Source organism: Haplochromis burtoni, unplaced genomic scaffold (assembly GCF_018398535.1).
Source record: "Haplochromis burtoni strain Fernald_Lab_line unplaced genomic scaffold, NCSU_Asbu1 Contig_321, whole genome shotgun sequence".
NCBI classification, from domain to species: domain Eukaryota; kingdom Metazoa; phylum Chordata; class Actinopteri; order Cichliformes; family Cichlidae; genus Haplochromis; species Haplochromis burtoni.
The window spans coordinates 117,063-142,108 of NW_024582682.1; the positions used below are offsets into that span (position 1 = coordinate 117,063).

Sequence of the window (25,046 nt, forward strand, 5' to 3'; positions counted from 1 at the left end):
TGTCAATATGTATATAGAGCTGCAGAACACACAGCAGGGAGCTGAAATACATTGATCTTTAACCTGGATTTTGTCAGGTAACTGTGACGGTCAGGGGGGAGCTGTTTGATGAGCTGACATGGTGTGACCAGCTATACTCTGCTGCCCTTTAACGTCTTATCTTTTTAATCCATACGTACTTTAAACTGTCCTCTCATTCACCTCAGATACCCCTTCTGACCTGCCGAGAGTATGAGTGAGTCCAGCATTGTGTAACGTTCAGCTTCCAGAGAGCTCAGCTCACACGCAAAGATCACAGCAGCGTGATGGCACATTAAAGCAGGAGCCCAGCTCAGGTCTGACAATAAATTCAAATAATAATAATAATCGTCCAGTGCTGAAACAGTAAAACCTGCCGTTCCTCTCATGTCCAGCAGAGGCAGCAGTGAGTCAGTCCCATGTTAAACCTCATGTTTACAGCCGGAAACTCCAGTCATGGCGGCCATGTCCATCTTTTATTTACAGTTAAACAGGGGCAGTCAGTGAGTGTGGTTTTTTAAATGGGACACCTGTGTCTGTCACACCTGGGTTTTATCACCAATGGGGGGCGGGGTCACAGCTTGTACATATATTAGAATTAAGATGAATAAAAGAAAAAATAAACGGCGTGCTGATGTCACCACTCTGACCTCTGTGGTTTTACCTGCTGCGTCTCATCATCACTGTAAATGATTGATTGAATTCTTGGGGGGGGGGGCAGTGCTGATCACAGACTACACTTTAATTCTGAGGGATGAAACGACCAGACAGAGTTGAACTTTGACCTCTGAGCGGGACAGAAGGAGGGTCTTCATAAACGCTGAGCAGAGGTGCTGCTGTGTCAGTGTGGAGGAGGCCTGCAGCCCATCATGGGTCACAGGAAGCTGTGTCTGCTGCTGCTGCTCGGCTGCTGCGCGCGGGCTCGTAAGTACCGACCCGTCCTCGTGCACGCACACGAGGACGCTCTGTTAGTCTCACTCAAGCCGTTTTTCTACATGGATGAAAAAGTTGTTCTCTCACTGATCTCTGGGATCTTTCATTGTTTTCTTTCCTACTTTAAACTCGGTGCTTCCAGCGGTGCAGTCGTGCTCGCGTCCATCTGTCAGTTTGACTCCAGCCGGAGACACGGGTCCCCTTTGGGGCGCGTCAGCTTTTCATGCTGTTCATATTATAAAAGTGTGAATATGAGCCATCAGATCTGAGACAGGAAACACTTGTCTCTCTGATGTGTGCCAAACGCAACAAAATCACTTTTTACACAAACAAATCTAAATTTCAAATTTTTGTATTCGAGTGTATAATGTTTATTTCTAATGGAACGCTTCATTCGTCAGTGTGATCTTGGCTCTTTTTTAAGGTTTTATTATAATCGCGTCCTTCTGGCCTCTAGAAGCCGCTCTCATTACTCCAATACTGTTAAGTATGTTAAGTATGTTGATCGTGTTTTCTTCCAGAGGACGGGCAGGACGTGGACCAACAAACTGCAGCCTGTCAGTGTAAGTCATCCTCACTCTTAAACATGCAAACTCATTTTTATTCATTTTTATTAAGGTTGAGCTGAAAATATTACGCATTTAAAGAACTGTGGACTTTCTCCTCGCTGGAGAAGGTCGAGTGTGTGCACTGTGTGCAAACACACACATCGACCTGCTAACAGATCAATGGCGCACTGATAAACGCACGGCCTGTTTTCTGGAGATAGCGGCTCGTGGACTCCTGTCCTGTTTGTGAATGAGAGCTGCTGCTCACTCTCACCTGCGACGGGGTCAAAGGTCAGCTGCTGAGTCATGGTGTGGAAAGCCAATCCTGAGATGCAGCAAGAGGACAACCATCGAAGCCTTTTCACATAAAGGAGCAAAGCCCTGACCATGTGACCCTCTCCTCCCCCCACAGCAGCATCCAGATTCAAGGCCTTCAGGAAGTACGTGTATCGGTACAGCACAGAGAGCCGGAACAGCGTGACCGGCGCCGCCGACCTGAGAGACGGCCATGAGCTCACCTGTCAGGTAAACAGCTGTTTATGCGTCCCGTTTTTCACCTGATGACACGATGTTCCTCTCTGACCGTGGCTCTGCTATCGCCGCTCGTCAGGTGGAGGTCGAGGTCCCCCACCTGTGCAAGTTCATCATGCACACCAGGGGCTGCACCCTCAGGCCGGCCCCCAGCTCGGACGCCTTCCAGGCCGCCATGGAAAGGTGAGTGCAAAAACACAGACTGTATATTAAAATGGCATGTTGCTGCCATGTCGGTTTTTGGAGCAGCGAGCACATTTTCGAGTGAGGCTGGTTTATGACCCCGACAGGCTCCGACACTCTGCTCCCCTCAGAAAACATTCGATGTGTTACGTTTTAAAGATCGAGCCTTTGTGTCCACAGCAGCGGCATGTTCAGGAGCAGCACCTTCACCGGCTGAACACGCCCCCCTCTGATCAGGTTTCACTGTCTTTGTTCATCCAGGAACCCTCTGAAGTTCACCCTGCAGGGTGTCTCCAACATTCAGCTTTACCCCGACGCCGACGAGGCGATCGGCATCCTCAACATCAAGAGAGGGATCGTTTCTGCTCTCATGGTGCCAGACACGGAGGACCAGCAGGGCGGCCGCACGGTGAGCGTCCTCTGAAACACTCCAAACCATAATCAGTGTTGTCACAGGAAATAGTTTATTTCAGGAAAAACAAAAAGATTTCTTTTATCAGGATTTTTTTTCTGTCAGTAAAGAAATTCAAACTTACCAAGAGTGGAAAACATGAAGGTTTTGAGTTTTAAGCCCACTTCCTGCTTCAACTATGTGTTCGTATCCACAAGATTAGCAAAGGTCACAGCAGGGTAACACCTCTTCACTGCATTCAGACGTGACGAAGACGACCTGCTGATGTTCGGCCTGAGCTTCAACATCGGGAAGAAAAGTGATTTCACTGACTGTGGCGAGGTTGTTGGTCTGAGTGTTGCTGCGGTTTTCCCACCAACCATCTCTGAGCTTACAGAGGAAATATCAGTGAGCAGCAGGGAGGAAGTCCTTGTTGATGTCACAGGAGAACGAGCAGGAAGCTGACGGGAAGGAAACAGGAACTCAAATAAGCTCGTGAGAAGACCATCTCTGTGCCTTGAAGCAGATGGACTCCAGCAGCAGAAGACCACACTAGGAAACAAAGGCAACGACTGACACAGACTCATGAAACAGGACAACAGCAGATGGGAAACGATTTCCTGATTTCTGTTACAATTGCAGTAAAGCCTGTATCGGTGCTCAGGCTGTGGTGTGATGGTGTGATGGTGTCGGCCGTTGGGCCCCTGACCACGCTCACTGTGCCCATCCCTGTTGTAATGTTTGCATGCCTCAAACATTAATGATGACACCTTCAGTATTTCTCAGTTCCATTCTTTAATTCTCAGGCTTGCAGCGGCAACACAGTCTGCAGCGCTAACTTGTTCATCTACCGTTTTCTGTTGTCTCCTTTTTTTTTATCTCCTCCTTTGGCCTTACATTCGACCTTTCAAAATAAAAGTTCTGTAAACATCACACCTGTGTGACCTCAGGACCTGTCTACTATCCTTTTTTCTGCTGTTTTCTCCTTTTTCAGAGCACCGTGCACGGTCAGTGCGTCACTCTGGTGAACTCGAGCAGTGATGTTGCCACAAGTGTGACGCTGGTCAGAGATCTGTCCCAGTGTGACCAGTTCTACAGCAGAGAGCTGACCAACAGCCCGCTGGCCCTGCTGCAGAGACTGGTGGGAACTCAGAAGCAGTTTGTTCTTTTCTTTACCCTCAGTTTGATTTCCTGATTACTGCAGAAACAAATGCACGAAGCACTCAGACAGCTCCACACACCTTAACGATGTAACATCACCTGTAATTATTCTACTTAATGTTGTCCTGTCTGTGAGCTCGCTGAGGCTGACCGCAGACCTCGTGACAGTAATGTCACAGTAATACAGCCTCCGTGTCACAATAGTCACGAAAAAGGAGTTTAAATGGTGCAAACATGTTTTCTGAAGTCAGGTTTGTGTTTCCAGCACAGCCCGATATCCAAGCTGATCACAAGCACTCAAAGCTGCAGCTACCAGTTTGATCGGAGGGAAAGGCACATCACCACAGCCTCATGCACAGAAAACCACAGCTACCTGCCGCTCTCCCACACGTGAGTCACCGCCTGACTGCATGTTTGTGTGCGTGCACAGGGCGCCGTTACACCTCAGCTTTAATCTGCTCTGCAGGGACAGCACAGTGTCGTCAGAGCTGACGCAGGAGCTGCGCTTCCAGAGCAACAGGAGGACCAGCAACAGAGACTTCAGTGAGTGAGCTTTCCAGTCAGCTGTGGAGTTTCACACCTGGGGATTATTGTGTCCCCAGGTGATTCGTGTCACCTGTTTAAATTGACTTAAGGCTTAAAGTTTGCATTACTGGGGCGTGGCCTCTTTGACTGACAGGTGGATGGTGACACAGGTGGCTATAGCTGTCTGCTAGCTTCACCTGAACTGGACCTCTGGACCGTGTTTGTGCTGTTGGATCCTTTTTTGAGGACTTTTAATGACATTATGTGACCAATAATAAGGCTGCTGGGAGGTCACTGACTAACAGATCATCCAAGAAGTCTGACATTGAGTTTTAGTGAAGTTTGAGGATTTAATTTGGACAACAAAATATTGTCAGTTCTGAATTCTGAAGGTTTGAAACGTGGGTGAGGTCATGTGACCACATCCATCCGTACACGTCGGTGCAACAGGCAGCTGCACCCCTACATGGCCAGCAGGAAAATAATTTAAGTCTCTTCATTAAAGTTTTATAAACCACTGCTGACGTCCATTTTTAAATGAGACTCACCTCTTACTGGGAAATGAATAAGTGACATCACATGTGTCTGTGTGCAGGTGTGGAGCGCGACCAGGTGAGGCCCCTTCACTTTGAAGATCCTGAAGATAAATCTCCAGTGCAGACGGGAGACGATGTTCTGACCACCTTACGGGAGCTGGTGACGTTAGCGGGCTCAGACCAGGGTCAAAAAAGGGCGGGGCTTTTCCATAAGCTGGTGTCCGGCCTGCGCGCCCTGAGGAACGAGACCCTGAGCCGGGCGGTCCCTGAGATGCGAGCGGCATCAGGCTGGCTCACCTGGCAGGCCCTGTTCCAGTGCGGGACCTCAGAGTGCACCAGCGCCATCCTGCAGATTATCCGGACCATCGACGGCGTTTCCCTGGAGACAGACGCTCTGGTCTACGCCTTGAGTCTGCGGGCTGACCCTGATGCTGCACGTGTGCGAGACATGCTCAGCATGGCTCAGTATAAACAGAGCAAGCCCATCATGTACGCTCTGGCCAACACAGTGAAGAAGTAAGTAAAGCTATGATGCAGTGCTTCAGGTGACCACTAGAGGGAGACCCATGGTCCCCATGTCTCAGTGTCACACGTGAGGAAGTATCGGTCACGGAGGTGGAACCGTCGTCAGCCATAAACGGCCGACAGGGCGTGCTCGTCACCATACTGGGCAGACAGCGTGGTGTTGCTTAGCACACCCGTGATCATAACAGTTTCCATCTCAGTCATGCCTGCAGCATCACGCATCATCTGACCTGAGCAGCTGACCACACTCTTTTTCATCCACAGGATCCATAAAAACGCGGTAACGCCGGAGGTCACGGATGTGCTCACAGACGTGTCAAAGTTCATGGAGGTGCTCTTAAACGACTGCTCAGTCCCACACTACGACTCTGACCTTCCTCCTGACCCCGCAGAGATGTCCTTCCTTGTCCTGAGGGTACGTGAAGCGTGTCATGTAGTTTTAGATCCATGGATGTATTCTTCTGCTGAAAGCTGTCTCGGGGCTTCAGTCCTCTGCATAAATGTTGATTTCTAATCTGCAGGTCGTTGGGGTCATGGGTCAGGCCATGCAAGCCGTCAGCCCCAGCCTGATCTCGTCCATTTTACGATGTGCAAAGAAAGCAGAAGTCCCACTATCACATCAAAAGGCAGCCATACAGGCCTTTAGACGGATGGACGTCAGTGATGAGGTAAAGTCTCTCTCTTACATGGACACATCTCTCACACAGACTGATCTGGGAATGATTGAAACAGTCCAAAAATGACATGTCAGACTCATCTGCTCATTTTGAATCTGAGAATGTCTGAGAATCATCATCATGAACGTAGCTCATCACTGCATCCACACAGGAAGCTCAGACTGAACCAGAAGCACCTCCACCTCCTCTGAGCTTATTTAAGGTGGACTGGCGCAGAGTAGAAGCTGTGGTAATTCCTCTGGGTTGAGGAGGAGAGGAATCACCACAGCTTCTCAGCTTACAGGTTAAAGCAGCATCTCTGCTAGTATGGCAGGGGGCACATGAGTACAGTCATGACCACTGAAACATCTGGAGCCACAAACACAAGAACACACCAGTCCAGCTCCTCAGTTCAAACACCTGGACAGCAGGTACCCACAGACATACTCCTGAACATTTCAAACGTGAGGCTGGCATCAAATTCAAAATGAACAGATACTGACTCTGAAAATGTTCAGTATACACGTGATTGTATTCATGTGTCACTCCCCGTGTGGTTGGTCACAGGTCAGAGATGTGTTCGTGGAGGTGTACCGGGACGATCACAGCCCCGTAGAAAAGCGTGTAGCAGCTTTCCTGATTCTGATGAAGAGCCCGGACCGAGCGACCATCAGAGACATCGTCAGCAGTTTGGAGAACACGAGGGACGAGCAGCTCAGGAGCTTCGTGGTGTCTTACCTGAACAACATCAGAAACTCAGACGAACCACAAATACAGCAGTGAGTGAACGACCAGGGATGTCCTGCAGGGGGCGACTCCTCTGAAATCTGATTGTATAGAGGTCTGTGAGAAAATGAGGCGGATGGTCATCTCTGAGCTCAGTGAACTCTTTCAGTGGGCTCGGCCTCTAGTTTCAGGTCTGACTCAAGAAAACATGAAGTTCATTTTGGAAACGATTTAGGGCGGGGCTACTTTGTTACTAGCACCTGAGCGTCTGCTGTCTGGGTTTTATGTCAGGTTGGTTCGATTGAAACATCCAGAATGTTCACTCGAGGTTTTTAAACATCAAGACTTCAAAGTGTGTTTGACTCTGAGGGCAAAGACGTGACGTGGATGATGATGGTTACAGTGCAATGATAGAAACCCTGCGGCCTGTTCGACACTGCGGTGGTTACATCCTCCTGTTATAAACAATCTCAGATTGGAAGAATATTACCTGCACGTTGAACGCATCCTCCTATGTTATTCGTGTTTCCAGCACATTCACACATTTATGTTATTATGTGATGACATTAAATGGACTAAGTACCAACACTACAGACAGAGAAAGTCAGAAACTCGCTGAGCAGCCACATCTTTAGCTGGTTGAAATCAAAGTAAAGTAAAAAATAAACTGAAGTTTTCTGAATAACAGTACTGCAGCAGACTTTAAAAATAAGAAATAAACAGAAGCTGAGACTGACATGTGTAATGAGCAAAGATGGTATCGGTCCAAATATCAGAGTGCAAAGTGGAGAAAGGACAGGAACCATCCATCCAGGCTTCCCTGCTCTGTACCTCGTTAAAGCCCTCGTTAGGCTTTCACAGCTGAGGGACTTAAGTTAAAGCAGAGAAAGAAGCTTTGTTTGAAAATACAATCACATTGATTGTACATGCACTTCTTCACCTCACCACTAGATGTCTCATGTACAGTCTGTATCTGTGATTACTCTGGGCTGATAGATGCCACCGTAGCAAGAGGAGGGCACCGGCCGGGGATCTGTACACGACTGATCATGACTGAAAAAACAAAAGTGCTGCTGATTCTGCATTATATTAATAAACACTATTAAATATCATTTATTGTCCTTTCCAAAGACTCAGGGAGTACACTGAGTCGGCCCTGAATGGCCAGCCGTCACCCACAGGCGCCATCTTTGATGGCATGTCCCGCAACTACAAGCTGGACTCCTCCTTGGGATCAATCCAGAGCAACATCATCTTTGATGGAAGCGACACCTTACCCAAGGAGATGATGCTGGAGACCACGCTGAAGGTGTTTGACTACAGCTACGACATCTTCGAGGTATTGAATGACATGAATCTGCAGTACAAAAATCAGTTTTCTGTCGAGGTCCAAACATTTAAAATCTCCTTTTTAAGGTCGGCGTTGAAGGAACGGGATTCGAACCAACGATCGATGCTCTTTTTGGGGAGAGAGGTTTGCTCCCTGAATCCATTTCCAGACTGATGTACTTGGCGCAGGACAAAGCCCCAATGCTCAAAGCCATTTTGGACAGAATAGCACCCCAACGAGACAGAAGGAAGAGACAGGTGAGAGGTTCTCCATGTACACGGAGCTACCACATGAGCAAATGCTATGTCACATGCTGAAACACAGATTGTCCTGTGCTCTCAGATCCCAGAAGACTTTCTGAAAGACATGGCGGACAGAATCCAGAAACTTGTGAATGATGTGAGCTCCTCTCCAGCGCCTGAAGCCGCCGCCTACCTCAGACTTTTGGGGAATGAGATTGGATATCTGAAGACCGGCGAGATGAGGAAAATGTTTGAGACTCTGTTCATGTACTACCACGTCTTCATCAGGGTACTACCTGCCCAGGTGGGATATTCTGTCTCCTGACCGTTTGGTGTGTTGATCGTGGCAGGAAGTGGCACACAGCTCCAGTGTGCATCGGTGCCTCGATGCAGCCAGCATGGCGACATTAGAACGAAACAGTTCATAACATCAGGAGAGGATCACAGATGATTTAGTTCATTAGTTTTGTTTCACTTTTTAATTTTATTTGCTGCTTAGGTTTAGGATCTAAAAACTACTCTGGAGCAACCTTTGTGGTGCTTTTAGAGGATCCAGATGTGATAGTGGACTCTCCCATCATGTTTGTTTTCTCCTGTTTTCTTTCCAAAAGGTGTTCTCTGAGCTCATATCCAGGACTGACAATGAAGTCTTTGCCCACTACATCTTCATGGAGAATGCCTTTGCTCTACCCACCACATCTGGCTTCCCTCTCAAGTTCTCACTAGCTGGTGTGTTTGCACCAGGTGTCAGAGGAGGCCTGACGCCCTCGGCAGCGGTATGTTGCTGCTCTTCATCACATTACAAGTCATGAATCCCAGACAGGCCAAAAAACAAAAAACAAATACAACTTGCAACCTGTAGGATATAGAGCTGCTGCATCGGATGCAAAACACTGGTATAGAAACATTATTCCAAAGGTATATGGACAACAAGATATAATATATAATACATCTTTAAATACAAGATTTACAATATTTACTTGTTTAATTTTTTTTCTGGATATGTTCCTGATCATAACTTTCTGAATTGTCAGACAGTTTTATTTGCTATTGTCCAAGTTTAATAATGTTCTTTGGTCTGTTCCTTTCATATTTGTAGTTATCGGTGCCTGTTTAGCTCGCTGCTTGGGTTTTAACTCTCCATGTTATTCCCATGCATGAAGGAAGCTCCGGAGTTAAGGTTGTGAAAAAGCTGGAAGAGAAATGACATTTTTCTTCAGGGTCCCCAGGCTTGGTTCCTTTTATGAAGTATAAAGTTAAAACAGTACTATTCCGGCAGCTGGGGCCCAAAATAATACCAGAAAATAACTTTCTCATAAAAATATGGTTATTTTCAGTAATGACACTACAGTTTGTTGCCCTAATTTTACATGGGATTTTGCCTTTAGTGCTTTTAAACATTAAATTAGGAACATTTTAATGTGATTAAACAATTACCTATAAACAAGGTCAATGAATGTGGCAATAGGAATAATAATACTTAAATATACAGTTAGTTTAGATAATAATGGATTGCGTGCCCTGGGACAGAGGCGAGGCTGCCATATCGCACCATCGGCCCCTCTGACCATCACCAGTAGGCAACGGGTGAAGTGTCTTGCCCAAGGACACAATGACCGAGAGTGTCCAAGCCGGGGCTCGAACCGGCAACCTTCCAATTACAAGGCGAACTGCCAACTCTTGAGCCACAATCGCTCTAAATAGCAATAATAATAATAATTATTTGATGTAAAAAAAGTTTATAAGAATCATTTTATATATTTTTCCACAGCATTAAATTTGAATTTAACAGTTCAATCAGGTGAAAAAATTGTAATATAAAAGTATTTTACAGTTTTGTACTGTTCTTCTAGAATATCATTACATTTACATAAATAGACTGATTTCACATTTCAAATGTAGATTAACGTAAAATCACTGTAAATGTAATAAAACACAATTTTCTTGTTTTTTTTTAAATGTATTTGTCTGTTTAGATTGTTAAAATTCATTCACAAATGCATCATAATTTCACAAATATTTGTCCGTTATTTGAAAGATTGAACTGTTAAATTCAAATGTAATGCTATGGAAAAATAAATAAATAAATAAAATTATTCTTATAAACTAAAAAGGAAAAAAGAAAGAAAGCAGAAACAAGTCATGAATCCCTGTGTTACAGCTGCTCTGTGTCTCTGCAGACTGAGTTGTCCTTCATGCCTTCGGTTGGACTGGAGTTCATCACCCAGATGGGTGTGCACATTCCAGACTACGTGGACGCCGGGATTCAGACGCACACCAACATGTACCATGAAAGTTCCCTTAATGCTAAAGCTACAGTTAACCGAAGGCAGGTCAAGCTGTCCATCCCTGCTCCTCAGTCGAACACTCAGCTGTTCAGCGTGAGGTCAGTGACCCACAGTCTTTCTCTGTTTGAGTTGTGTTGTTCTCACTCACCTCACTCCACGTTCTTTCTGAAATGCAGCACCAAGGTGCTGTCTCTGTCATCTGGTCAAACAACGATGGGGCCATGCAAGGTGGGAGACCGGGCCGACTCAGTCGATTGCCAGCCTCTGCTCAGTGGTCTGAAGCTCTGCACAGCAGTGCGTTACTCCAATCCTACCTCTGTGGATCAGGCACCATGTTCCCCTCTAACCGGAGAAACCAGGTAAGAAGGTCGATCAGCTCATCTGAGTTGATCCTTTGTGATTTGACTTTGACATCTATTGCTGCTTTTTACCACACAGCTAACAAATCCTGGATTAATGACAGTTTGTTCTTTCAGGTTTGCAGTTGAAATCCAGCCAACAGGAACAGTTTCAGAGTACACCGCCACCATCGCAGATGAAACGGTCAGAGAGGGCAAACGAGGGCGCCATAAGGTGGAAACGCTGAAATTAATCCTGAAGGCAGAAGGTAACGCTATTAAATATGATGTCTGGACGTGTTTGTGTGCAAGCTCAGTTCATAAGACTGAGAAGGTTAAACCATCATGCTCTCCCAGCTCTCCCAGCATCATGAACAAATATGAGTCGTTCTCACAAAACAGAGGGTGCTGTGTTTACTTTGGCTCATATCTGTCTTCATCATATTTTATATCTGGGCAGGGACAGCTCAGTAGGAGTGGTCGCCCATGATCAGAAGGTCAGGGGTTCAAATCCACTGAACAGCTACCGTGAGGTACCCTTCTCCCTGTACGCTGCTCGCCGGGCGCTGCATTGGTGGCTGCCCACTGCTTCACACAGTGAATGGGTTAAATGCAGAGAGGATTTCCCTACGGGGATCAATAAAGTACACATTATATAAATCCTTGTTTTCTTTAAACTGTTGTCAGGGATTTTGGAGTGTCTTTGGGGTGTAATGGTCCCTTCAGTGAAAGAATTCATAAAAATGAAGCACATTTTTGCCGACGCGTGTATTCTTTTCCTGTGCATACTGGATAAAAGTCCACCTGTTGCTCCCTGCAGCTAACAGCCGGCTAATTGCTTTAATTTTTATCTTAACAGGCGACGATTCATCGGAGGCCTCAGCAGCTCTGAAATACAATCGCTTAAAAAACACCGTCTCTGCTGAGGTCGTCATTCCTGACTATGACGTGGAAGCAGGAGTCAAACTGGTTTTCACTGAGAGCGGTGCTGAGAGGAAGATGAGGGGCATCACCATCGATATCACCAACAAGAACATCCCACAGCTGACGCTTGTTGGACGTGCCAGGTACAGAGTTCATTAAACAAGTCTTGGGTCCTTTATGAGGTTTCGGTTGTGCTGAGTGGATGGGAAGCCGACAGTACACGTCTTTGTTTTAAATGCAGGCTTAGCATGATGAATGATGGCATGCTGCAACTCCAGATGGTCGTTCCTTCTCTGAAAGCCGATGCATCTCTCACTGCAAACCTAAAGAAGGATGAAGATGTGGTCATGGACCTGGAGACCATCATGCACCTCTCTGAGATATCATACCAGCAAAAAGCTTCCCTAAAATACGGTAACTGTGCCTCCTCTCATCAATACAGGGGACAGCTGCATGGATTCAGTCATTTGAGGGTTTTCTGGATTTTCTCTGCAGATAATGACAAGTTTGAGGTGGAACTGAAATCCGACCTGAATTCAGAGACGCAGAAAATGATCCCTAATGTGGAGGCTCATCGCAGGCAGCTTCAACAGCTCGTTGATGAGATCCTGGACCAGAGGGTGGCGAAGACAGACATGAAACTGCGTCACATCATCACAAAAGGAATCGAGGTGTCATAAAACATCGTGTTCAGAGTGTTACGCAGCTTTTACAGGCAGTTTTACAGCTTTACAGTGAGATCTAACAGGTCTTTGTTTCACTTTGAAGGCGGGTAACATATGGCTGGACAAACTGACGGCGCACATCCCCACTCTGGCAAAACTGCGAAGTAAGAGAAGCCTCTCTGATCTTGCTCTGCCAGCTCTGCCAGAAAAACTGTTCCTGCAGTCGTAAGTGTTTAAAAAATCAGCCTCCAGATATGAATAGGCTCCACCTGTTCTGCAGCGCTTCAGTGTTCACCTTTCATTTTACCTCAACAGCGACACTTTGTTACGGTACCAGTTCAACAAGGACAAGATGGCCATCTCACTTCCTCTTCCACTTGGAGGCAAAAAGTCCGAAGAGCTGAACGTACCAAACTCCCTGTCAGTGCCCCTCATAGATTTACCACAGATAGGTCTGTACATCCCACCCAGGGCCTATCAGCTCCCACGGTTCACCATACCACCGTCTCTGGATTTGTCTCTCCCCCTTCTCGGTCTGGCTGCAGCATCCACAAAGATCAGCAGCAACTTCTACAGCTGGGAAGGCTCGATCTCTGGGGGCAACAACACCGCCGATGTCCCCAGCTACACTGCACAGTTCAGGGCCACGGCCCAGTCACCTTTCAGCCTGTTGTCATACAAGCTTGAAGGTAAAAAGTTATTCTTCTGTCAAGTCACTTAAGACTCTATGAAATCTGACAGGATAAGATTGAGGCTGGCTAACAATGAGCTCTGCGCTCATGAAGTATTTAAATCAGCACATGTGGTAGGCTCATGCACCTGTCAGCCGGCGCGTCATATTACTGTTAAGTTGGTCTTTGTTAAGATCAGTTCGAGTCAGACTCTATGTTGGTTTTACGGCAAAAAGAGATCGGACCAGTGGGGTCCTCTGAAAACTTCCATGTACTGTGATATTTCTGCAGATTCATTTCCTGTTACTGGTTCAGCCATGGTCAGGAACAGTACTGATTAGTGCACATTTGGGTTGTGGTCCAAAACAAACTGCAAGTGCAGCAACAGTAAGATCAACACCTCTCAATCAGTGCCTGGAAAGCCCTGATGGTGCAGTGAGAAGAGTCTTCACTTACCAACATTTTGTCTTACAGCAGGTAAAACGTCATGCTTCCATGTTTGCATACTAATATAGTATCATTTGTGTCTGTTTTAAGGCACCGGGATGATGTCGGGAAGAGGCGATGATAATCTCAAGTATCTTCTGAATAGCTCCTTCAGCCATAGCCTCATCGACACAAGCGTCAGCGTCTTAGAAACATTAAGGGTGACGGACAAACTCAAGGCAAGAGCCAATTACAAGATGGAAGCTTCTAGTGCTTTAGGCTTGCAAGCCACCCTCTACTACTCTGCTCATGCGACTTCCTCCCTAAATTCAGACGAAGTCTCAGGAGATGGCACCGTCAACGGACTCCTCAAAATTGGCTCATTCCACACCAACGCTTCCTACCTTCACAGCTACAACCTACGCCCACTAGATCGAGAAGGACGAGGAGAATCCACTCTGAAGTTTGACTCACCAGTCCTACAAGTTCACAACACAGTCCGTGGAGTCTGCAAAAACTCAGAGTTATACATCATGTCCCAAACGAGCGCTCAGAGGGACATGCTCCAGCATGTGGCAGAACTCAGATATAAGGATGCGCAGCTGACCCTGAAGTGCAGCGCCTTGGCCAAAGCCATGGGGGAATCACTAAGTAACCAAGTTGAGTTTGGAGTGTCCAACCAAATGGCCCTTCTCACAATTGAATCACAGGCATATGACGACAAAAACAGGGTATACTCCCTGATATCAGGATCTCTGGATTCAAATGGGCTTCAGGTAAACTCTGAGGGTTCCCTCACCTTAGAAACAGGGCGTGTCTGGCATAAGGCTTCTGTAACAGCTGGAAAAAATGGTCTGACAGCAAGTGGCACAAACAGCATACAGTGCAGTCCTGTGACAGTGGAGAACATTTTCAACTGTGCGATAGACAACAGTGGAGCATCCCTGTCCTCCTCTACCAAAGCGATGGGTGACGAGAGCAGAGGGGAGCTGAAAATTGAGGGTGAAGTCACAGCTGCTAAAGCCTCTCTGTACGGTGACCTGAAGGGATATGCGTACGACGCAACGACATTAAGCAGCGTGAAAATGATGCTGGACAGAAGAGCTCTGAGTTTTACCGGAAACACAAAGGGAACACTCAGACAGATGAAAACAGAAAACAGCCACAAACTCACCCTCACCCTGTGGACCCTCAGCCTCCGCTCCGAGTCAAACAACTTCATCTGTGACGATATTTACTACAAGCAAGACACCAAGCTCGATGTGAAGCCATTTTTTACGCGATTCAATATGAGAAATGACCTCCGGTTTTATGACGTCGCTTTGAGCCACGAGGGTCACGTAAGGCTCGAGCCAGTTAAGGTGGATCTCCATGGAAGCATGACTGCAGCTCACAGAGAGCAACACAGCGTCAAACATACCTATGAACTCACCTATGACTCACCTGTGGCTGGCACCATGAAATACAGCACATCTGGAAACGTGATGGATGCCCAGCTCACTCACAGCTGTGAACTGGAATTTGCTGGACTGTCTTTAACATCAGACTGTGAGGCGCAGGTAGACTCTGCACCTGTGCGGTTTAACAGCAGCGTTCGCACCATGGCGCTGCCTTTTCGCCTCACTGTGGATGCTGGTTTCAACGCGGCGGGAGAAATTAATCTACATGGGCAGCACACCGGAGACACGTACAGCCAGCTGCTGCTGAAAGCTGAGCCCCTAGCTCTTTCATTTGCACATAAAAGCGGCATATCAACAGCTCATAAGCTTCCAAGTGGGGAATCCTCTGCTGGTGTAAAGAACATATTTGAAGGTTTCCTGACTCCAAGCGATCAATTATTATCTTGGGAAGTAAAGTCTAAACTGAACGACCGTGCTTACAACCAGGCGACCAGTATTTCCAACAATCCAGAGAAAGCTGAATTGGAGTTTTCAGCAATAATGTTAGAAGATTTACAAGAAAATGCAAAATTCAACATGTCTGGTTTCCTGCAGTATGATAAGAACAGTGACTGTCATATCATCGAGATTCCACTCATCGAGAGCTTTCCTGCAGCTTTTCAGCAGCTCAAAAACACACTGATTCAAACCTTAGAGTCACTGCAGCAGGTCATCCGTGATGTAGATATCGACGGGCTCATCAGCAACTTTAGAGAAAAGCTAGAACGGCTGCCGACACAAGTGAGTAACTTCATGCAAGAGCTAGACTTGGAGAACAAAGTAAATCAAGTGAAAGTGAAACTCGACGATTGGATCGGTGCCTCCGCTGTCACGATGAATGACTTGGAGCTTGCTGTGAAGAATCTGAGGAAGAATTTAGAAACCACAGTAACGGACATCATCACCAAAATTCAAAAGCTCGTTTTTTCCGTTGAAGAGTACATCAAGGGTGGACGTCTTGAAGTCCAGATAACAAATGTTCTTTCTGATGTCGGAAATCACACGTGGGCCTTCGATGACCAATATAAAATTAAGCGGTCATTTCTCAGAATTCTTGATATCATCGAAGACATTATGAAACAGATCGATTTCCAGAAACTCCGGATAACCGGTGCTCTGTTTCTCCAGGAGCTAGACTCCAAATATGAAATCTTGGAGACGATTAAAACCAAACTATCAGAACTGAAACGAGTCATTGAGGATTTTAACATCAAGTCGAGTTTTGAGGATCTGAAGGAGTATCTCCTTTCAGTTGACTGGGCTGCGCATGTTGAGCAGTTATCTTATAATATCCCCCCTTCAGAGATAGCAAAAGTCATGGAGTCTGTCCATGATGTTATCGTCAACTGGATTGATGAATATGAAATCCCCAACAAAATCAATGAAGTGTATTTCTACATCAGGGATCTTGTTTTAAAATACGACCTCGATGATATATTCAAACAGCTGATGGATCAGGTGGTGATTCTGGTCAAGCAGTTTAAAATTGAAAAGACTGTGCAGTCACTGGTAGAAGCTTTGAAGTCTATCAAATTTGAATATTCTTATGATAAAATAATGCAATTTCTGTCCAGTGTGACAAATCAGCTCAGAGCGATCGACTTTAAGAAGAGCATCGATGACCTTAATGAATATATTTCTTCGACTCTTAAATCAATGAGGACATTTTGGTACGATGCCTTTGTTGATGACGCTAACAAGAAGATTGCTGAACTAACAAACTACATCAACGAGCAGATTAAAATATATGAGCTGGTGAAAAAAATTGAGGCTGTTAGGGACTTTTTCAGAGAGATCCAAACTTCCATTTTTACGTATTTGGATGAGCTAAAAAACACAAAAGTGGCTGATGCTCTAAAAAGACTGAAAAATGTGATCGATACTACATTTTACAACGACATCAAACTGAAGGTGCAGGATATCCTTGAGGATGCAAGGGAGAGAATTGTTGACATGGACATCAGAGGCGAACTGTATTTATTCCTCGAAAGAGCGAGTGATTCCTACAGAAATATTGTTGAATTAATGTCTGCAAACTTTAACCAAGTGATGGATCAGATTGTAAAAACAGCAAAGGACAATGAGTTCATTGACCAGACGAAGCAGGCTGTAGATGAATTTCTGAGCTTACTGAAAAGAGGTAAGATTGAAGTTCCTACTTTTACAGTACCTCTCACTGATCTTGTTATTCGAAGATTTACAGTTGACATGAAGAATCTGCAGGACATTAGCATCCCAGCTCAAATTTCACTCCCTCCGTTCACCATCCTCAACTTGTACACCATCCCTGGCTTCACGATAGATGTCGATGAGATCAAAGCTAGGATCATTGCTCTGATAGATGAAATCAGAGACTTTGAGATCCAAACACCTGACCCAGAGGAAATCTTTGGTGATCTGAAAGTTCTCTACCTGTCTGAACTACCCGATCTCACCTTCACAGGAATAACTCTATCGGAAATAACATTTCCAGCAATCAACATTCCCAAGTTGCAGTGGAGAGGCTTTGACGTCTTACCACGCCCAGTTCCAGAGATAACTTATCCCAGGATTCCCAGTGACATTTGTGTCCCACGTTTTGGAAAACTCCATGGAGAATTTAGGGTGTACTCGGAAGACCTGACTCTCATTACAACAGGAAAAATTGAAAACTCAACATCCACACCAAAAAACCCACAGTTTACAGCCATCGTTGCGTCTCATGCCAAGTCGCGCTTCAAGCCGCTGGAGTACACGTTTGAAGTCACGGCTCAGCTTGACGCTCCCAGAATGAAGAAGCTGCAGTTCACAGAAACACTGAAGGCTGCACACATGGCCTTTGCCATTGACCACGAAGGATCCCTGACACTCACCGGCACCGCTGCTGAGGCTTCTGCCAAGACTGTCGCCAGAGCCGCAACCCAAATGTACACTGCAGAGTTGGTCAGTAAAATGGACCTTACTTTAAAGAGTGGAGTCCATGCAGCCGTAGCCACAGCCTACAACCACAGCTTGAATATCCCGTCACATGAAACTTCAAGTCAGGCATCAGTGAGACAAAATATAGCAGCCTCTGCAGAATCTGGCAGAGTCACTGTGACTGGAGAGACTACAGGAAATGGAAAGTGGTCGGTTTATGACTACGCTGATGAAGGTACTCACAAAAGCAACATGGAGTTTGATGTAAATTTCAGCACTGCAAAGTTAACATTTGTTGGAGAAACTGACTGTGAGGCCTTAAAAGCCAAGCACACGCTAAGAGCTGAATCAGTGCTCTTAAATCGGATTAGTATTGATGCAAAATGTGAAACTGAAACTTCATCTGTGAAGAAGAGTGTTTTGGTTTTGGATGGAGTGGCTGATATCGGGGACCTGAAGGTTGCGCTCGCAGCCTATCACGATGTTGAATTCAATGGAAAACTGACTGGATCCATGTCCAACTCGCTGGAGTTCACAATCCATCCATTTGAGGTGGCCTTCGATGTTAAGAATAAAGTAAACTCGAAGGTTTTCTTTCCCCTGAGACTGACTGGAAAGGTAGCTCTGCAGCATGACTGTGGTGTTGCATTAAACTCTGTGAAACAGCACGCGTCCTGCTTTGCTTTGGCAAGGTTCAATCAGTACAAGTACAGTCACAACATCACCGCAGAAAACAATGATATGGACATCTTCTTCCACTCTTCCGCAAACGGAGAGGCTAACCTGGAATTTTTGACGATTCCGCTCTCTATCCCAGAGATGAGCATACCTTATTTCCATATTAAAACCCCTGAAGTCAGAGAATTTCCGCTGTGGGAAAATGCTGGATTCCAAACTTTGCTCACCACACCTCAGCAATCATTTGACATGAACTTGAAGCTTCACTATTACAAGAACCCTGACACCCACAGCTTTGAACTGTACCTTAAACCGATCTACGGTGCAATCAGCGACAAAGCCACCGTCCTCCAGGCTCAGTTTGAAGAGTTTTGGGACAAAGTGGTTGCATTTTTAAAAGATTCATACGACCAAGCAAGGCCACAGTACATCAAACACAGAACTGACACATCTAGCCTGCCACCTAGCATCTTCAGAGTCCCCGGATATAAAATACCAATCCTGGATATACAGGTTTCACCTTTCAGTGCCGAGATGCCGGCCTTTAGCTATTTCATTCCCAAAGAGGTCAGGACCCCAAGCTTTAAAGTCCCAGCTCTGGGGTTCTCTGTGCCGTCCTATACTCTTGTGCTGCCATTATTAACGTTTGCTGTCATTCATGTTCCAGAAACGTTAAGTGAAGTAACCTTGCCCACTTTTAGACTGCCACCCATGCAGAACAACATAGCGATCCCAGCTATGGGTAACATGACATTTGATTTCTCCTTCAAATCCGCTGTGATTTCGTTCATTGCCAGCGCAGGCCTTTACAATCAGTCTGACATTGTTGCTCGTTTTGGCACCTCTTCAACGTCAGCGTTTGACATTTTGAACATAAAAATCGACGGCACCGCCAGCTTGACGAGGACGAGAGGAATAAAAGTGGCCTCAGCTGTTTCCCTGGAGCACGACAACATCAATGCAAACCACGAATGTGCTGTCAACCTCAACAAAAGGGGCATGGAAGCTTCTTTAACCAACACTGCAAAGGTCAAGCTACCCTTCCTCAACCTGGAGCTGAATCAGGAGCTCATCGGAAACACCAAAACAAAGCCAAATCTCACATCCAAGAAAAAGTTAAAGTACATTTTTAGCATTCCTCTGATTGAGGCTGCAGGAAACTGTGACATGAACTGGGAACTGGAAGCGCTTCCTTCTTATGTGTCTCTGGAGACCTGCACCCAGGGGAAGACAGACATTATGATGGTGAACGGCTGTATCTTTTCTGGAGATCTGGAGAATAAAGCCAGTTTCTACTTCACTGCCAACAGCCTGCGTTCAACTGTCAAGACTGTCTTAAACTCAAACCTCGACAAACAGGAGAAACAAAAACGAAACTCCAACAACATCTTCCTGTTTGACTTGAATAAGGAGTTAGCTCTGGCAGTTTCCTTGCAGCGAATTTTTGCAACGGCTGAATGCACGAGCACCAACAATGTCGATTTGGCCTTTTTCACAACAAATGGAAAACATGTCACTAAAGGAGAACTGGACTTTATTCCTTTAACGACCTTCAAGACCAAACTGAACATCGAAGCGAGCCAGCCGAGCAGTTTGGGTGATGCTCGACTCATTCAGAGCATTAACCTGGCCGTCAGCTCAGAGAAGCAGTCTCTCACCTGGAGAGTTAAGGAACAGCTTGCGTCTTTCGTCCATGCTCATCTTTTACTGCTGTCCAATGATGAATCAGCAGTGCACTTGAATTTGGCTGGATCAGTAGAAGGTCCCCTCGCTTTTTTGAAGACAGTTAAGATTCCTATTTATCAGAATACCCTCTGGGATGTGCTCAGGTTTGATCAGGACACCAGTATGAATAAATTACAATTCCTCAATGTCTCTACTAGTATTGTGTACACAAAGAGCATGGATGGCCATGGATATGCAATACCGTTTACCCTTTTGGAAAATGGTGTCAGTTTTAGCGTCCCTCAGATCAGCATTGCAGTGCCTTCATGGCTCAAAGGAATTCCAAGCTCCATAAGGAACATAGACGAGCGTCTGGAAAACCCCGACGTCCCGGATCATCTCACACTTCCCCCTGTGATCTCACTTCCTGCCTTTAATGTACCATTCACGACACTGCATGTGGAGGCCTTCACACTCGATCCTAAGAACCTCAGTGTCCCGAGGGTGATCAGCACCGAGGCCTTTGAAATCATGCTGCCTGGCCTGCCAGTACTGTCAGTGCCTGGTTATGACATTAACACAGAGTACCTGCAGGGAAAAACATCATTCCTTTCATTTAAGATACCACAATATGAAATCACAGTCTTACCTTTTACTCTACCAAAATCAGTGACCATCGGGGGGCAAACCATCAGCCTAAATTACATCACACGCCAGATTTCCAACTTTGACCTTCCAGCCATCACCATTCCAGAGCAAAGAATCGAAATCCCTGCAACGACCCTCCATCTGCCTTCAAGTGTGTTTATCCCATCTTTTGGTGCTCTCAGCGTCTCTGTGAAGGTTTCATCTCCCATTTATAGTGTGTCGACAACTGCCAGTGTCGAGAAAAAGGACTCTGACCTATTAACTTCACTGAAATCCAGATGTGTTTCTACCATGAACTTCTTGGAATACGACCTCTCTGGTAAGACTAAAACATACGCCACTTTACCTGATACCACACATTTGTAAGCATTGCTGCATGTAAGGCAATATAAAACCTAATCTTGCCCATGTTTCCCCAGCTGATGCAACCATCGTATATCATAATGGGGCAATGAGTTTAACTGGGAAGGGAAAATTGATTCACACTGATGGAAATGTCAACTGGCAACATGTTTTGGCACAAAATGTCCGGTAAGTTAAACAAACGCTGCATTCTAGAGTCGACTGGAAACACTGGTTTAACTTTAAATAAGTTTCCCCATTTCTGTACACTGGTAAACATTTCATGCACACCACTAAAGTGCATCAGAAGCTGTGATGAACTGTCTCAGATCCCATCCGATAAACATTCAAAGTTTGGAATTAAACCCTCGATCGCTCGTTTTCTTTCAGAATGAAGCGCCGAGTCTCAGCAGCTGAGTCACTGTGAGTTTATTTCATGCAGATGCTGATGTTTCACATCTCTCCATAGTTCTCTGTCAGGTGTTTATCACATATGATCTGGAGCATATCTGTACTAACGGTGTGTCTGTTTTAAAGGGAGCCTCGTCACACTCTTAGCGTTGACATCAGCAGTCGAACGTTCACAGATGTGAGCTTCCGCTTTGCTTCCCGCAAAGATGGCATCACTGCATCCGTGTCTTCGCCATCATCTGGTTTCCTTGGAGTGCATTTACAGAGGAGGTCTCCATCACAGTTGTATGGGAAGCTGTTCAGTCGATACCTGGTATTACATCTTAGACTCTTTTATTTCATATTATTGTTACTGTGAGTGCAGCTTTCCAGACTGTTTGATGCTCTGTTTAAAGTCATACTCTTCTCAACGTCTTCCCTCACTCTCAGTCGTCTCCAGAGAGGGATACCGATGTCTTCGCTGCAAAAGTCTCACTGAGAAACTCGCAAAAATTCTTTGTGCAGACTTCGTGGAATCGGGACTTCCTGTGGGATGTGATGGAAGGCACCAAGCACAGAGTTCCTGCAATGACAGACGCTGTGTTCAAGTGCATTAACAAGTATCACACCTCCCACTTTGGCTTTGACATCAACCGTGGCAGCAAGAAGCTGAAAAACACACTTTCTTACGCCATAGAGCGAGCCTACGATCAGGTTCCCGTGTCTTGTACCACACCGCAGGATTGGATCCAAAACTTTGCTGATGGAGCGCGAGATAACTACCGGAAGGCCTCTGACGTCTTGATGTCCATGACTGTGCAGGATGCTATAGACAGGCTGTTTGAGACGGTGAAGCATGTCATGAAACAGTGTGAAAACAACATGAATGTGCTGCTAGATGCAGCCTTGCAGTTTTTGAATGACACACGGTTCATGGTGCCGGGATCGGAGAGGAAGCTCTCTCTTATGGAAGCGGTCCAGGAAGCCCGTAGTGCCATTCAAAAAAACAACGGCCTCGTGGAGAACATCTCTACAGACATCAGGAAAATCAGGTTCACCGTACCTGGAAGTGATGCTTTTGTTAGCGGAGATGAGATCATGGATAAGGTGGGGAATATTCTGGACCAGCTGAGAGAGGGTGTGATCAGCGTGATCAACGTGCTCCACCTGACAGCTGCTGGATGTTTACGCGTCGTTGCTGAAAAAGCTGAGAGTTTCCTCGCCTACCTGCAAGATCAAAACTCTGAAATTTCCTCTAAAGTTGATGCCATTTATGCAGATGTTCTGCAGTTTTCAGAACAGCACGGCGAGGAGGCGCAGAGGTGCACGACTGAGTACAGAGACCTCATCAAACTCAAGACCCAGAAAGCCTTAAATGCTCTGAGCATGGAGCGAGTAAATGATGGGACCAGCAGGATCATCAGTATTTTGCAGGTGTGCTTCTATGAGGGACTTGAAGCCAGTGTGGCTCTAATGACCAGGGTCTCCCAGAGCACAGCACCCTACGTTAGAGTCAGCGATGAGAAGATGGACATTGAGATACCTTTACCCTTCCTCTGGAGGTCTTTCAGCGAATGGCCGACGCCGCTTAGGCAGTGAATCACAACTTTGAAGATAAAGTGGTTTCATAATGGATGAAAAAATTGAAAATCCCCTTTTTTGACAATAAAAACTGTTTTAAAGTGATATTCATGAATGATAAAAATAAATTACGTTTCTTCTGTGAGATTCACTGAATGTGGTTCAGCCTGCACGTTGCTGTTTGTTGGTGTTCAGCTAAACAGATGCTGAACTCCAGTTTGTGTTTGTCTTATTGTGTCCTCCTGAAGCTCCTGGACTCATTTACACAAATAACATCAGAAATCTATAAGAATAAGAAGCATCAAAGCTTTCTGTGGTTCTTAGTCGTTTCCTCCTTTGTTGTTTGGCTTCTTCCTGTTAAACTTTGAAGATCAGTTTTCTCATGTTGGTTTACTTCCTGTTCTTAGGTTGTCTGCTCTGGCCTCCTTTGTTCCATCTGTGTCTCATCCCCAGTCAGCCTCCGAGTCCAAAAAGCTGTAAAATGTAAACAAACAGAAGGAAATGCAAATCTAATAAACTTCTATTTTACCTGCAGAAGAACAGAGAAAACATAAACTGAGAAAACGTACCATTTTAGGTACAATAAGAAAATTCTGCAACATCCGGTCTTCTTTTAACAACAGTCTGTAATGTCTGTGATCGGCACACTGGGGTGGTGGTCCCTCTTTTCAGGAAGGGGGGACCAGAGGGTGTGGTGCAACATCCTCAGCCTCCACGGGGAAGCTCTACACCAGGGAGCTAGACAGGAGAATCTGCCAAACATGTGCTTCCTGGACTTGAAGAAGGTATTCAACCACGTCTGACCTGGCATCCTTTAGGGGTGCTTTGGCAGTACGGGCTGGACGATATAGCCTCAAAATGATATCACCATATTTCTGACCTGAGCAGCAGATGTTTCTGTAACCATTAAAGCTGCTGGTCTGAGTGACATCAGCAGCGCTCCCGTTATTTTCCTCCAGTCTGGATGTTTGAAGTCTGGAAGTTTGTGAAGAGAAACTCTTTAGGTCCAGTGTGGAGTGAGGAGCAGGGAAAGAGATGCTGCTGGCTTTAAAACTATTCTATTATTCTATTCTATTCTATTCTATTCTATTCTATTCTATTCTATTCTATTCTATTCAGCATAAGCATTTTTCCATGCATGACAAAAAGCTCAAAGCGAAGCACCACATTTATGATCTTTTATGTCTTTCTTTTGTTTAGTTGAGTTTGAGGTTTTCAGTCCAGATAAAGAAAAAAATATGAACATACAATAACACAGGTTCAGATTTGTATTATTAGTTTTTATGAAATAAGGAGAATAGTTTGTGTCTGTCCTGTTTTGTGCTTTGGCTGCTGTGACAGAGGAACTGTTCAGTCTTATTTTAAAAGGTCTGCTCCAAAACACCGACCTCTCCATGACCTCCTGTGGTGATGATGGCGACGATGATGATGGTGCACTGTTATTGTAGATGATAATAACTCATCTCAGAGGAGAGGAGTTATTATCTTTCTTTATTAATGTGTCGTGAGTCGGTGTAAAAGGATCCAGATGTGTAATTTTCTTCACGCAGGAGGTCCATACCTAAGTCACCATGTTTGAGCCTCACGGCGTCGTTAGCATAAAAACAATGTGAAAGTTTTAGGAGGAAATGACAAGTTTTACCACATCATCATCATCATGAGTCACTGCGAGGGGAAACCACACATCTGCATGAAGTAAAACACGGGGAGATGCTCTTATACAATATCAGATGTCTGTGTGTCCGTGTCTGTGCATGCGTGTGTGTGTGTGTGTGTGTGTGTGTGTGC

The 25,046-nt window shown here is 45.6% G+C and overlaps 1 protein-coding gene across 2 annotated transcripts; it reads left to right on the top strand.

Annotated features, from left to right (window-relative positions):
• The first annotated feature begins 814 nt into the window (after positions 1 to 814).
• On the top strand, positions 815 to 23,795 carry apoba (apolipoprotein Ba). 2 transcript variants are annotated; one of them, XM_005942128.3, is made up of 29 exons: positions 815 to 942; positions 1,473 to 1,514; positions 1,912 to 2,024; positions 2,110 to 2,213; positions 2,475 to 2,622; positions 3,599 to 3,745; positions 4,031 to 4,155; positions 4,232 to 4,308; positions 4,886 to 5,342; positions 5,616 to 5,766; positions 5,873 to 6,019; positions 6,575 to 6,786; positions 7,865 to 8,072; positions 8,150 to 8,320; positions 8,406 to 8,609; positions 8,917 to 9,081; positions 10,486 to 10,691; positions 10,770 to 10,952; positions 11,070 to 11,200; positions 11,791 to 11,998; positions 12,097 to 12,269; positions 12,351 to 12,526; positions 12,624 to 12,745; positions 12,836 to 13,209; positions 13,729 to 21,264; positions 21,365 to 21,476; positions 21,678 to 21,710; positions 21,825 to 22,011; positions 22,128 to 23,795. In XM_005942128.3, exons 1-29 carry the CDS (start codon positions 888 to 890, stop codon positions 23,274 to 23,276), a joined length of 13,116 nt encoding a protein of 4,371 aa, XP_005942190.1. In that variant the 5' UTR covers positions 815 to 887; the 3' UTR covers positions 23,277 to 23,795. The 2 variants fall into 2 exon arrangements, with proteins under 2 accessions (XP_005942190.1, XP_042084346.1); XM_042228412.1 differs by having other exon boundaries at positions 1,915 to 2,024.
• The last annotated feature ends 1,251 nt before the right edge of the window (positions 23,796 to 25,046 follow it).